This window comes from Panthera tigris, chromosome A1 (assembly GCF_018350195.1).
Source record: "Panthera tigris isolate Pti1 chromosome A1, P.tigris_Pti1_mat1.1, whole genome shotgun sequence".
NCBI classification, from domain to species: Eukaryota; Metazoa; Chordata; class Mammalia; order Carnivora; family Felidae; genus Panthera; species Panthera tigris.
The window spans coordinates 152,171,679-152,187,106 of NC_056660.1; the positions used below are offsets into that span (position 1 = coordinate 152,171,679).

Sequence of the window (15,428 nt, forward strand, 5' to 3'; positions counted from 1 at the left end):
TGGCTTTGCTCCTGTCAGTGTGGAGCCTGCTTCTGATCCTCTGTTGTTCCCCCTCCCACACCCTCCCCCACCACCCCGAGGCTTCATTCTCTGTTTCTCCCAAAAATAAATATTAAAAAAATAAATATAAATAAAGGGAAATGCCCAAGGGATGCCTTGGGTGGCTCATTCTGAGCATCTGACTCCTGATTTTAGCTCAGGTCATGATCCCAGGGTCGTGGGATTGAGCCCTCACCGTCTCCTTACTGAGCAAGGAGCCTGCTTAAGATTCTCTTCCTCTCTCTCCACCCCCCTCCGCCCTACTCCTTTCCCCTGTTCATGCACTCTCTCTAAAATAAAAATTTTTTAATATTAAAAAGGGAAATGTTCAGACCATTCTAATTAATATGAACAGGAATATATTTTTTTAATGTTTACTTATTTTTGAGACAGAGAGAGACAGAGCATGAATGAGGGAGGGTCAGAGAGAGAGGGAGACACCGAATCTGAAGCAGGCTCCAAGCTCCGAGCTGTCAGCACAGAGCCCGACGCGGGGCTTGAACTCACAGACCATGAGATCATGAGGGAGGGTCAGAGAGAGAGGGAGACACCGAATCTGAAGCAGGCTCCAAGCTCCGAGCTGTCAGCACAGAGCCCGACGCGGGGCTTGAACTCACAGACCATGAGATCATGACCTGAGCCGAAGTCGGAAGCTCAACTGACTGAGCCACCCAGGTGCCCCTGAACAGGAATATTTTTATGTTATGGGGTAGTCCTCCCATTTTTTATGAAAAGAAAGAATATACCTCAAAAATTTGAATTACATAAAGCTGTGTTTTTGATTTCTAATTAAACTACTAAAGCAATATTCCTGTTGTGAAGAAAAGTATCTTCTATGTTTTTCAGTGAAGTAGGTCTTCTGTAATTAAACATTTCCACAAAGACAAGTCACATTAAACTTATCTAGGCATCTCTTTCATTTATGACCTTCATTGTGGAAATTCTTGCTGAAATTTGAACTTCATTATAAACTTTTCCTTAATTTTAATATGAATTTAATAGCAAGTTAACTACTTCTTTGTTATTTTAATTTTTTTAATTTAGGTGATACAGTAGTATATCAATATGGAATAGCTACAGTGATAATTGAAGCTAATGATGACCCAAATGGCATTTTTTCTCTGGAGCCCATAGACAAAGCAGTAGAAGAAGGAAAGACTAATGCATTTTGGTAAGCATATTTGAATAAGGTAAAATCATAATTGGATAAAATAAAACCTTTAAGCATGCACAAATTTGAAATATTATTAATGTTTCAAAATTTCAAAATGAACTATAAGCTTTGTTTATGGTGTTGCCACTTGTTTAAAAAAAACAAAAAACAACACTTTAGCTGGTGAACAGAAATTATTATCTGTACCCTCCTCACCTCAGCTTCCATCATCAGGACTGAGAGACTTGAGTTATCCAAGGTCTTCTGCAACTCTTCTTTCAAATGATATGTGACTACCCTCACCCCATCCTTTGCTTTTGAAGAACTCTTGCCAGTTCTTCTGTAAATATTTTTCGATGGGGTTTAGAATTTACCCTTCAGTTTGTACTTTGAAGAGTGTGACTTTTAAGATGGCTTCTCTTTGTTGTTTAAAGTTCTGCCTCATTCTCTTACCATGAGATTAATCATGGGTTCTCACTAAGGATTAGCTGGCTGGTTTATATTAAAGATGGTAAATAGAAAAAGTCTATTGCTGAGATAACACAGAAAGCTATCATTGGAGTTAAATTCACTACTTATATATTTTTCATAAAAATTAATTTTCTTTAATTTGTTACGTAGGATTTTGAGGCATCGCGGACACTTTGGCAATGTTTCTGTGGCTTGGCAGCTGTTTGAGAATGATTCTGCTTTGCAGCCTGGACAGGAGTTCTATGAAACTTCAGGGATTGTTAACTTTATGGATGGTGAAGAAGCCAAACCAATAATTCTCCATGCTTTTCCAGATAAAATTCCTGAATTCAATGAATTTTATATTTTAAAGCTTGTAAACATTTCAGGTGCTGTGTTTTTCCACCTTTTTTATTTTATTGCTGAAATTTGATGTTTTATACATAAGTAATTAGAGCTGTACCAAAAATACAATTAATGAAAAGTAAGTGTATCTTGATTGTCCAACTTTAAATGTCAAAAATACCCTTTTTGATAGAAGCATTATTTTTAACACTCATTTTGTGGTCTTGGCTTGGCTAAGTTTTATGGATGGAGACTTACATTCATTCTTAAACTTAAATAGATTTTTTTCCTCACTAAATAGAGTATCTCCAACAAAATATTAATGGAAGTTAGGAAGTACAGATTCATGGTAGCTTAAACCTTGGTCCTGTGCCATTGAAACAATTTAGACAATCAGTTTCCCCATTACTTGTGGTTTTAAGCACAGGAATTAAAACTTTCTAGTTAATATTCTCTTTTCATGCTTTTTTGGTTATTAATGAAATTATTCTGAGCCAAAATACCTCTGAAAATGTGGTAAAAAACATATGGTGACATTGTTGTTCATTGATTAATGACTATATTATTTAACCAGAAGTTTGCTAGTCAAATTCCTTTTGTCTTCACCTCATACTGGAAAGTACTTCAGATTCTGATTTCTTATTTATTATAAGTCAATCTTATTACAGGTGGATCTCCAGGTCCTGGGGGCCAACTAGCAGGAACCAACCTCCATGTGACAGTAATGATTCCATTTAATGATGATCCCTTTGGAATTTTCATCTTGGATCCAGAGTGCTTAGAGAGAGAAGTTGCAGAAGATGTCCTGTCAGAAGACGATATGTCTTATATTACCAATTTTACCATTTTGAGGCAGCAGGGTGTGTTTGGTGATGTACGAGTAGGCTGGGAAATACTGTCCAGTGAGTTCACTGATGGTTTGCCCCCAATGATAGATTTTTTGCTAGTTGGAATTTTCCCCAGCACTGTGCATTTACAGCCGCACATGCGGCGTCACCACAGTGGAACAGATGCTTTGTACTTCAGTGGAGTAGAGGGTGCATTTGGAACTGTTCATCCAAAATACCATCCTTCCAAGAACAACTCAATTGCCAACTTTACGTTTTCAGCTTGGGTAATCCCCGATGCCAATACAAATGGATTTGTTATAGCAAAGGATGATGGTAATGGAAGCATCTACTATGGGGTAAAAATTCAAACAAACGAATCCCATGTGACACTTTCTCTTCATTACAAAACTTTGGGTTCCAATGCTACATATATTGCCAAGACAACAGTCACGAAATATTTAGAAGAAAATGTTTGGCTTCATCTTCTCATTGTCCTGGATGATGGTATAATTGAATTCTACCTTGATGGAAATGCGATGCCCAGAGGAATCAAGAGTCTGAAAGGAGAAGCCATTATTGATGGTGAGTGTCATCTTTGACTAGGACACTGAATTTTGAATTTTTAAAAATTTTGATTTCTTACAAAGGCCAACTGGTATTTAAAAATCTGCTTGTGTATTGGTTTAATTTCTGTAATAAAGCTATGCCTACCAAAACCATAAATTCTGTACTGAGTGTTGCAGAAACGAATCAGGGAAAGTCTTTATCCTTGACGTACTTAAAATAGGCTCTGGGAGAGAGATGTGTATGTATAAACAGATCACCTCAATATTGTGGGATGAAAGAAAAATTATGAAGGCAGAATATTTATCTCCCCATAGGCAGTAGGAGGGATGGGGCATGATGATTCCAGGTAGAAAAAAGAGCAGAGGTATAGAAACATGAAACAGCCTATTGAATTTGGGGAACTGCTGCTTGGTGAATTGCTGGAGGTGAAGGGTGTTGGGTGTAAGGTTAAGGAGGAGTTGAAAGAGAAAAATTACTCTAAAATGCCCTGCAATTACAGAAGTTTATAGTCTTAGTAGGTAAATTGGTGAATTCTGTGGAGAGCTTTGAAGAAATAGGCTTTGTGGTCTTCAATCTGCATTATGTATTGTTTCTTTGAGAAATACTGGTTATTTCCGTTATAATCACCAATTCTTTCCCAGCCCCTCCATCCTAGGATGTGATTATTTTTTAATTAGTAGGAAAGTAGAGCACAGCTTATATGGTTGTAGCTTATTAGGCTATTTTCCTTCTGAACCTCCTTGCATTGGGTATCTGGTTGTATTTTTTTTCTAGTAGAAAAAAAATGCCCAAAAGAAACAACATGCACACGCTACTGATTTCACCTCCAAGGATTATGCTTACAGCATTCTGTAGCATTAAATCAATCCCCTTTTGATTGTGTGAATATATGCATATGTCTGTTACCACTGATTCATCTGGTGATGGCATGGTGGTAGAATGAGAGTGGGAAGGATTGGGGAGATCAAGAGCTGGTGTTTCTTTTCTCTGTTTAGCGTACTGCAAGGAACTTAGATTGTTTCTGTAATTTGTAATTTGGAAACAAAATTTCAAAGTATTTATATATTTAAAATATATTAATGAACTATAGTATATGTTAGGTATTTTAAGATACATAAAAGTATATGTTCCATATGGTGTACAGATAGATGAAGTTTTAAAACTTTAAATTCATTAATTTCAGCACCCATGTAACTAACTAGATCAAGAAATAGCATTCCAGAACCCTTCTAGCCCTTCTGCAGTCACTGACTCACCACCCTGCCCACCTACTGTTGCCATTTCTGAGAGCATGAGAGTAGCTTCTCCTATTTTTTTATTTTATGTAAATCAATTGAGCAGTGTGGATACTTGAGTGCCTGGCTTCTTTTGCCCAGTATTGTTTCTAGTGTTCATCATATCTTTGCCTGTCATAGATATTTCACTCTCTTTACTATATAGTTAGTCCAGAACTGCTGCAGGGGCGATTGAGATAATAATTGCAGGATACTTGTGACTGCCCTAAAACAACTACCTGGGTTCTGCCTTGGTTGATGATTTTTATAAACAGTATTACTTGTACTTTTTTCCCAAAGTATTGCCAAGCTGTCATCTTATATAAATATCCTAGTTGAGTTATTGGAGAGGGAATAAGTAAAGAAATAAGAACTAGTGAATTTTCGAAAAGGGAGAGCTTTAAAGAAATAGTCATGATTATTGATACATAGTAATATAATTGGAGCTTCATGTTGTTATTTTCATGAAAAAATCTGTAAGAGTTGCATATGATATTGTTCCTGGGGAGGAATACTTTTTTTTTTTTTTGTATATCCTTTGCATTAATTATTGGTGTAAAATTATTTGGTCTGTGAAAACTTTTGTTGAATTCTCACAGCTTTATTTGACTCAGGATGCTTTTCTAACAGATTAAGCCTTGATTTGCTCAAACAACAGTAATAGAAACAGTTAAAAAAATTGTGACTGAATTGTTCCATTCTTAGATGTGCAAGGAGATTTTAAAATTTTCTGGAAGAAAAATCTATATAAGTATACACTCACATATACATAAACACATACACACACATATATACACACACATGTACAAGATATCCTTTAGTGTAACATATCTTACATCCCAGCAATTAGATTCTGTTTTCATATCAGAAAAGAGCTTTCATTTGATTATATTTGCTTTATGTATTTTATTTATCTAATAAAACCTCTTAACAAAATTGTTCCACTTTCTGAATCACACTTTGTAATTTGGTACAGGATAGTAGTGGATATTGTCGTGTTTAAACCCATTTCTAATTGCAGGGCCTGGAATGCTGAGGATTGGGGCAGGAATGAATGGCAATGACAGATTTACAGGTTTGATGCAGGATGTGAGGTCCTATGAGCGGAAACTGACTGTTGAAGAAATTTATGAACTTCATGCTATGCCAGCCAAGAGTGATTTACATCCTGTTTCTGGATATCTGGAGTTCCGACAAGGAGAAACTAACAAATCATTCATTATTTCTGCAAGAGATGATAATGAAGAGGAGGGAGAGGAATTATTCATTCTTAAACTAGTCTCTGTATATGGAGGAGCTCGCATTTCTGAAGAGAATACTACAGCAAGATTAATAATACAAAAAAGTGACAACGCCAATGGCTTGTTTGGTTTCACAGGAACTTGTATCCCAGAGGTAAGTAGTGCGCTTGGGGGATTTTGGAGTTAAAAGTTCACTGTAGGTAGATTTGTTTGGGGGTAGCCTTTCTTTCATTTGGTAAATGTGCTTAAGTATCTACTCTAAGCCCAGAAGTATGCTAGAACAAGTGGTTGCAAAAGTAAAGTATAAGGTCCTTGCTTTTATAAGTTCACAGTTTGAATTAGAAGCTTTATCAGCTGATAGAAGTAATAAGAAATTAACAAATGAAACTTGAGCAATTATCTGTAAAGTTAATGTATTTCACAGAAGGCCCAGAATACTCCACATGTAATGTACTTTGTCTACTCTTTGGATACTACATAGGTAAATGAAATAATACATATTGAAAGCTTCTATGAATAATAGTAATTGAAACTTTATTAAAATATGATTTTTTGAGTTTTTTTTTCCACATGTGAAATGTATGTGTGAGTAGTTACAACATTCTTCCATGTTGGGTGTAATGCCTTCCTTATCACTCTTCTTGGCCAGCTTTAATTCATTAGGCTGTTTTACTGTCCTTATCAGTTCTTTCCAGGGTTTCAAAGATCTCTAATCATCTTGGTTTCCTGTTCAGTAATGTGAGATCTCATGACACCACTTCACAGGTGTTGACTGTGACAACAACAGCTCCATGCCCATGAAAGGATGCCAAGTAACAAGAGTCTTTTCCTTTGCAAGTTGATGCTTGTAGATTTAGAAGGGCTTTTTTGTAAATTGAAGCAATTAAGAAAACCATGAATTAATACCAGGTGAAAAGCAGTCTCCTGGTCATAGGCCCGATTTAGCTCAAATTGGGGAGCCTAGCTCTCAGAGGAGTGTCTTACTGCCCTTCTCAGCTCTTTAGTTTGGTGATAATCATAAGAGATCTTCAAATAGTGGGCTTTTTCTATACCAGAAATACCAGAATATCTTAGACTAAGGAGGAGAAATGTCATACAAATCTGTAATTTAAAAAGAATTGTGTTTATCTATAATGATAATACTTAAAAATGTTTTTTAAATGTTTATTTTTGAGAGAGAGAGAGAGAGCATGAGTGGGGAAGGGGCAAAGAGAGAGGGAGAGACGGAATCTGAAGCAGTCTCCAGGCTCTGAGCTGTCAGTGCAGAGCCCTACATAGGGCTCGAACTTGTGAACTGTGAGATATGATCTGAGCCGAAATCAGATGCTTAATGGACTGAGCCACCCCGGCGTCCCTATAATGATAATAGTTTTAAATAGATATTCAATCATTAAAGAATTTTACATGTTAAGTTTTTGATATGCCTTTCTGACAATCCATAATACAGTGGCAACAAATATTAATTATTATTCTCACCACCCAATAAGGTTAAGAACTGAGGGTTAGAGGACCTGAAAAAAATAACCTAACTTGAATTAAATAAGACAGGATCAAATACCTGGTTCAAGGCTTGGCAGTTACCAACACTAAATAAATATGAGTTTTACTTTTTTTTCTTCTAAGATACAGTGGGAAGAACTGAAATTTGAATCTGTCTTGTGACTTCTAACCTTTGTCTTTCCCCCTGTGTTTTTAATATTATCATCTCTATTTTTAAAAAGACAGGTGGCTTCCATCAGACCGTGAGAACCATTAGGGTACCATGTAAAATCAGCTTCCCTTTAATTCCTTTTATGACTCAGCACCTGCCTATGGCTCTAGCTTCTTGGTCAGTATGTTGGTCAGACTCCTCTTTGATCAGTATGTTTCAGTCACACTTGCCTGCTTCAATTACAGTCTCTGGGCATCAGGGCTTTGTAGCCTCTCTATTTGGAACACTCCCATTCTAGATCTTCAGAATCAGTCATTCAAATCTCAGTTTTAAGACCTTTTCTCAGTGAAGACTTTCTTATCTAAAGTAGCCCCCCCTTCCTTCTCCCAACCAGTTTTTCTCCATCCCTTCACCTAGTTTTAATTTTTCTATAATATTTATTACACTCTTAAATTCCCTTTGTTATTTATAAGTTCATATATTTATTGGCTAGCCCTTTCCACCATATGGATGAAAGAACCCTGAGTGTAATAAGGTCTTATTGTTCATTATTGTATCTCCCAACACCTAGAATGGATTATAGTAGGTACTTAATACGTCTTTGTTGAATTTACGAATGTATTCTAGTAATTAAGACCTAAAAAGGCATATACTTCAAACAACAAACACGTTTAGGTTCAGTTAGCTGCATAAACAACCAAACTGGAAAAAAAATACATAAATGTTAAAAATCTGCCCCAAGTGAGGAATAGTTTTTGATTGTTTTTCTGGCTTTGTGGGCTATGATAGTGAGTTTTCAATGCTGGAGTTTTCAATGCTGGCTTGTCTTACAAGTCCCACTGATAGATTGCATTGGTGTGGGTTTGCCCCCACTTAGTTATATAGCTTTGCCTGTTCATAGAAATCTCAAAATTTGAACAGGACCAGTCAAGTCTTTAATTGGAGAAGAGAGAACTTCGCAATGTAAGCCGCAACATGTATACTATTAGAACTTCTGGAAAGAAAAAGAAAACATTCTCCAAGCCCAAAGGAGAGAGAAATAGAATATATCTATATTGGAAAGAGTAAAATTTAGACAGTAAAGGGAAGTGTTGAGTCTAAAAGAACATTGGAATCTCAGGAATATTATAGAATTTGCGTTTCTGAAATTATTAAGACTCTAAGTATAGAATTCTTTCATCTTTTCATCTTTTTTTCATCTTTTCATATTTCTCCTAAGGAGTAATATGAAGTATTTTTATCATCATCAGTAATACTAATTGATTTCTTGCTGAAGTTGTAATTCAAAGTGCAGGTAGATCAACGGGCTAATGTATTAGAGTACGATTTTACATTTGCAACTCAACTCTAAGAAACTACCACTTGTCAAATTGGTATAATGTGGAGGAGGAATATCCGTAACTATCTGCCAAGACTGTTTAAATCCTCCTCCTTTCCCAGTTACATATCTGTGTGAGGATGGCTATTTTCATATATTTCAACCAAAATAGCAAGTAGCAACAGAGAAATTGATTGCAGAAGGAGATATGAGAGTCTAGCTGTCTTCCATTAAGCTAGACATTAAAAGAGATTTACAAAAATTTAAACAATGCCCCTCTGTCACTAATTTCTTTTGTTTTGGAAAATACAGTTGTTTCACATAAAATATGTTGCTTATGTTAGCACGTAATGAGTTTATTATTGCTATTTTAAAATGAGTTGCTATATCAATATTTAAATTCTTTTCAATTTTAATTTGTAAAATGGTAAATATCAGCAGATTTCACTAGCATAAGCTAAAAGCTCCTTGGGGTTCTTAAAAATTTTTATGAGTGTTCAGGAATTAATGAAACAAAATTATGTGAGAACCCCTGGTTTATTCTATGCTTGGAATTGTCTGCAGGGTTTAAATTTTATGGCTATTTGCTTCATTTTTAGAAATAAAAACCACTGTCACTTCCGTAGATTCTTCTCTATTGTGTTATTGTGGTGACATTGAAAAGTTAATTTTTTTCTTATCCCTTCAAAAATGTTGAAGGCAATAGCGATCTTTAAAGACTTCTCTATGAGTTATGTTATGCTTTTACATTTTCATAGATTCATATGAAATAAAATAATATGAAGGTTAAAATGAAAGTATAATCACATCTTAAATAATGAAAAAATGTAGAACATGACATGGTCTATACTTGGCATATTGAAAGAGATCATAATTATTTTGTGATTTGTTACTGCCTAGCCTGGTATGCCATCTTGTTTGTACTAAGTAGCAGGTGCTTAATAAATTGTAATTGAAAGAATGAATAAACCTGTATGTAGTGGAGAGCCCTGATGGGGCCATGCCAACTAGTTCTCTGTATTCCAGGTGGTGTCTATACCGAACAGATGACTGAGTTTTGTTGGATCTGTAGCATAGCAACCACATTCTCATGTTTTCCACCCGTATTTTGGTATTCTGTGTATTCTTTAATGTTACTTTCTCTGCACCTTATTTTGGCACTATTTTTGTATGTCCTACAGTCTTGTATATCAGATAATTATAAAGTAATGAGATTACTTTTCATAATGATTCATAGAACTTCCTAGTCTCATTATTTTATTTTTATAACTAATACTTGGATTAAATTTTATATTTATGAACTCAGCCTAAGAATAGATTTAGAGATATTTTGAGAGGATCTTTGTAAAACTGAGAATATTATTTAACTTGGACTGTGTTTCTTTTTAAGTGCCTGCCATATGTTATGTGAATAGATTCCTTTAGATATAAGTGATATTGATATAATCTGATATCATAGATCTTCACCCAAGCGTGAAACAAAATAAAAAATTAATTGGATGTGTAATTATTAGGTGTTAGCTTTAATCTTCTACTCCAATACAGAAAGCCAAATTATGGCTCAGTGCATTATTTTTTTCTGGGAAAATATGTTTCAAAAACTTTTCTGGTTGTTAACCTTTATAATTACTCTTCTGTAGTTCTGAAGATTGAGCACATTTCTGATTCAAAAGAGGAAATAGTAGTGGCTACTGCTGTTTATTGTGAAAAACTGAGTGATGGTGGTTTTTGATGATTACTTCTTGATGTTATGCTTCTCGTATACTGGCCTAAACGTTTGCTCGTATCCTGATTCCAAAGTCAGTTAGTTGAATATTTTAATAGAAAAACTATTTTAACTGTTTATTCTCATATCTTCATTATTTTCTGGTATTAATAATTCCTTCATCTGGTTCAGTATTTCCCAGGGATTGCGCACGATGACCTTAATAAGAAATGTCTAATGCGTATTCCTGGGCACCATTCCTGATTGAGGACTCCATTTCTTTTTTTTTTTTTTTTTTTAATTTTTTTTTCAACGTTTTTTATTTATTTTTGGGACAGAGAGAGACAGAGCATGAACGGGGGAGGGTCAGAGAGAGAGGGAGACACAGAATCGGAAACAGGCTCCAGGCTCCGAGCCATCAGCCCAGAGCCTGACGCGGGGCTCGAACTCACGGACCGCAAGATCGTGACCTGGCTGAAGTCGGACGCTTAACCGACTGCGCCACCCAGGCGCCCCAGAGGACTCCATTTCTGAATCAGAATCTCTGGCAGGGAGATGAGATGGGAATCAAAACCCTGAACTTAAAAAATCTTTTTAAATGGAAAATTTCATACATACATAAAAATAAGAGAAGACAGAATAATGAACCCCAGTGACCCACCACCTAAGCGTCAACATTTATCAGACTTTGGCCAATTTCATCTCCTTGTTTTGGGCTGAAGTCATTTTTAAAGCAAATCTCAGACATTGTGTCATTTGTCTGTAAATTCATAAGTATGAAAAATGGATTTTTACCAAGCATCCGAGGTGATTTTTTTATGGACCTTTGACATTTGAAGCTTCTTCCCTAACTGGAGATTTATAGTTTACTTTATTGAATAAATTGTTAATATGGATAGCCTTTTCTTTAAAAAAAAAACCCCTGAAAATAGTAGCTGATAGATTTTGATTAGGGCTTTACCAAATGAAAGCATGGTTAAATAGCTTTTCCCTGTGTGATTCCTACAAGTAAAAAGCTCCTTTCTTAGTCCTGGGTGCTGCCTGGTAATGCTCTTAGACTTAGTAAGTAAGTAGTTGTAAGGAAATATGTCAGAGTCCTGAGTGCATCTTTGGATCCATTTCATTTTTGTCTCCTGCTAAAAAGGGAAAATTTGAAATTCATATGTTGGGATTAATTAATTCATATGTTGGGATAATTATTAATATGAAATTCATATGTTGGGATTAATGGCTTATTAATTTAGCTTATTCAGAGTGTTCATTCTGGTTAAAATTTGGGGCAAATGTGTTCCCATTGTGATAGGAATCAAAATGTATAGGGATTTACTTTTTTCAATACGTAAGCATATATATTTCTTGATAAAATGGGAATGTAGCATTTTTTTTTTGGAATTGTGTATGTATCTATATGTTTGTTAAGGAGAAAAAATATAAAAAATTTTCAGTACTTAATATATTCCTGTAGGTACCTTCTAAGACATTTGTTTAATCACCCAGATCCATTAGACATTATGATACTCATTTTCAGAAGAAATCACTGAGACTGAGATGTTTGATAAATGGTAGCGTGAAGAGGCTTAGGAATGTTTGACCTTAAAGCCATATACTCTTTTCATCACACATTTATGTACCAGTGGCTGTGATGAAAATGCTGATGTAAATGTCTAGGTGGCAGGTGGGAATTAAATTAGATGCGTATTGAGCACTTGGGTGTCTCTTCTGTTTCCCCTTCTCTCCAGCCTCAGGATTGGAGCGCCCCACCTTCAGAGCAGTCAGTTCTTCCATCATGTGGTAGATGGGCTCCTAAAAATCACTGCAGTATGCCAAACTGGATGAGGAAAACACAGAACTTAAGGCAATGATGGGTTAGGAGAACACTACTCAAAAACTTGGTCAGTGGCATGTAAAAAGAAAGATAGGGAATCAATAAAAAAAGTTTCACACAATAAATGTGAAATACTCATATACTACAAGAAATATGGTGTATACCTAGGGAAAAACCCTTGTTTGCTTGAAGAAGCAAGCAGTACACAGTTGCAGGTTGTGTATTCTTGTGAAGTGAGAGGAGGGTTATCTGACATCCAAGGGAAAGTTGCCACATTAGATGCAGTTAAGTGTGGCTAGCAACACACGTGTTGCACTGAGGCAGCTGATGTTTCAGGGGTGTTTGTGTGTTTCCACATGACTTGTTTCAGGTCAGCGCAGTTTTCTGTGTTCACCATGTTTCTTATAGATGAAATCACATAAGCAAATGTGAAGTCCACATAACAGATTATGGATTATTCACATTATGCTCTCTGATAGGTCAGTTGCATTGGAATAGTTTTATGATTTCAAAACCAGTGTTATAGCATAACTGACCATACTTGATCCTTTTCTTTACATCTATAGTTACTTCTCTTGTCATCTCTTCCAGTCTTTAAGTAGCATTTATATAATGTTATATGTATATACCATTTGTATGTGGCCTTAAATACCATTTATATGTTGATGCCTCCCAAATTTATAATGTCAACCCTGGCCTCTCCCCAAAATTCCAGACTCATTTTTCTAGCTGCTCACTTGACACATCTCTTGGATATGTAGTAGACATTTCAAACTGAGCATATTTAACAGTCAACTCTTTGACCTTTACTGTAAAGCCTGTAACTAACTGTTGGAGGTGGAAAGATCAAGCCTGCTTTACACAAGCCTGACGTGTCTTGATGTATTGGTGCTTGCTGAAAGTGGGCTACCACCACTCTGTTGCTCCATTCAGGAGTGGCTCTGAAGGATGAGGACAGAGCAGTAAACAGCCAGCCCACTTAGCTAGTCATTTTATGTGGAGGGAGAAATGGTCTGAAGTTATGAAGTACATGTTTGAGCAGTGCTAATGACATAGTGGTCTGGCAGGGACTTAAATTCATCAAGACTAGAGACAAGAAAATTTGGGGAAGAGTCATGTTAATAGATAGAAGGATATGGGCACTAAGTGTAAGGGGACATTTCCCAAAAGACTCTCAACAACTGGGAAATTAGGATGAGGCATCCACTGGATGTCAACTAGACTCTTCACTGCCAGCACAGTGCCATTAACAGAGTGATGGCAGGAATCGAGGCTATGCATGTGCCAGACAGCATGAGCTCCCTCTTATTTTTTTTTAAGTTTATTTATTTATTTTGAGAGAGAGAGACAGACAATCCCAAGCAGGCTCCATGCTGTCAGTTCAGAGCCTGGTGTGGGGCCCGATCCCACCAACCAGGACTCGATCCAATGAACCAGGACCCAATCCCACGAACCATGAGATCATGACTTGAGCTGAAATCAAGAGTAGATGCTTAACCAACTGAGCCACCCCATTATGAGCTCCCTCTTAACAAGATGGATCTAGAAACTCTCGCTGCTGAATGCCCAAATAGCAAGCAGCAAAGACCAAAGGTAGTTGCTTTCCAATAAGCTCTTTAGTGGTAGCTTGATCCCAATCTGGCTGTTTTACTCCAGAGTGAGTAATTACTGGAATTAATACTTACCTTAGCTAATGAGTTATTGTTGTTGTTATTATTGTTATTATTATTATTATATTGGAATTAATGTTGGAGTTATATTATTATTATATTGGAATTATTATTGGAATTAATACTTACCTAATGAGTTTATGTTCTTAGTAGATCTACCAGACCATCATCTGAAGGCTGAAAAAATGCCTGCTGTGTCCACTGGGAAGCCTGCCTCAGAGGGACTTGTTTTATGTGAAGGAGGTGTAACAGTGGGCACACAGTCCTAGGATTCCCTGCCCTTACTATAAACCACATCACCTGAATCAGCTGGCTTACTACAATAATGGGATGGCCTGATAAAGACTCAGCTAAGGTGCCATCTCAAGGACCACATCTTGTAGGGTGGGGGTGATCTAGTATGTATCCAGTGGCTGATAACTGGTCAGTGTCCACAGTACCTAGGCTACATGGGCTCAGGAGACAAGAGGTAGAAAGTAAGAGTGGCCCTGTCTCCATCACTCCCAGTCACCAATTGCTAGAATTTGTGTTTCTCATTCTCATGCTTTAGGTTCTGCTGGATTATAAATTCTGGCTCTGTCTGGGTGAGGGGCTGTCCACCAGGAGTTGCACTGGAGGCTCTGCTGAACAATCACCTGTAGTTTTGGGCTTCTCATTCCAGGGGGCCTGCAGGCAAATAAAAGAATTATAGTATTGTCCCAGAAATGCTTAGTCTTATTTACTATGAGGCACTAGGGTTGCTGTTACCCTTTGAAGCAGAGGTATTGATGGTTGGTGAAACTCAGGATTTCTTGGTGCTTCCACACTCATTGATAACTATGTTGACTATTGCCTTTTTGTGAATACATTTTAAATCTTTTCTTTCCAGCCCCAGTGTTGGCACCAAAATGACTCTATCTTATGCTGACAGAGGTGATCATGATTGACATGAAAAAGAGTGACATCATCTAAATTAGAACTTGTATTTTGAGTTCTATTCCTTTAGTTTTGGTTCTTTTTTCTATGAATTGTATATATGCTTGCTAACATAAAAATAAAATTGAATTAAAAGACTGAGAATTTAAGAGCATCAAGACTTTATTCTAAAAGATCTAACTTCATGTAATTTTTAAGCATTTATCTTAAGTGTTTAGATAAAAATATTTTCCATATGAAAAATACATACAGACATGTGTATACATGTATATATGTATACATATGTATATATGACTATCAAAAAATATTGAACATAATAGAAAATGCCCTCCTTGACCTGACATTTGTCTTCCCACCAGACGTTTCTCAAGGCTCTCGCCACTTGTCACTTTGTGCTGTCCTCAGAATGATTTCATAAAATCCACTCTATTACTTTTTATGTCCA

The 15,428-nt window shown here is 36.3% G+C and overlaps 1 protein-coding gene across 1 annotated transcript in view; it reads left to right on the plus strand.

Moving 5' to 3' along the window:
* ADGRV1 (adhesion G protein-coupled receptor V1) overlaps positions 1 to 15,428 on the plus strand; it is a 556,489-nt gene that overhangs the window by 70,887 nt on the left and 470,174 nt on the right. Inside the window, exons 19-22 of the mRNA XM_042956620.1 lie at positions 1,084 to 1,210; positions 1,814 to 2,031; positions 2,656 to 3,399; positions 5,680 to 6,053. Coding sequence (XP_042812554.1) covers positions 1,084 to 1,210; positions 1,814 to 2,031; positions 2,656 to 3,399; positions 5,680 to 6,053 — 1,463 coding nt within the window. The remainder of the gene's footprint in view (positions 1 to 1,083; positions 1,211 to 1,813; positions 2,032 to 2,655; positions 3,400 to 5,679; positions 6,054 to 15,428) is intronic.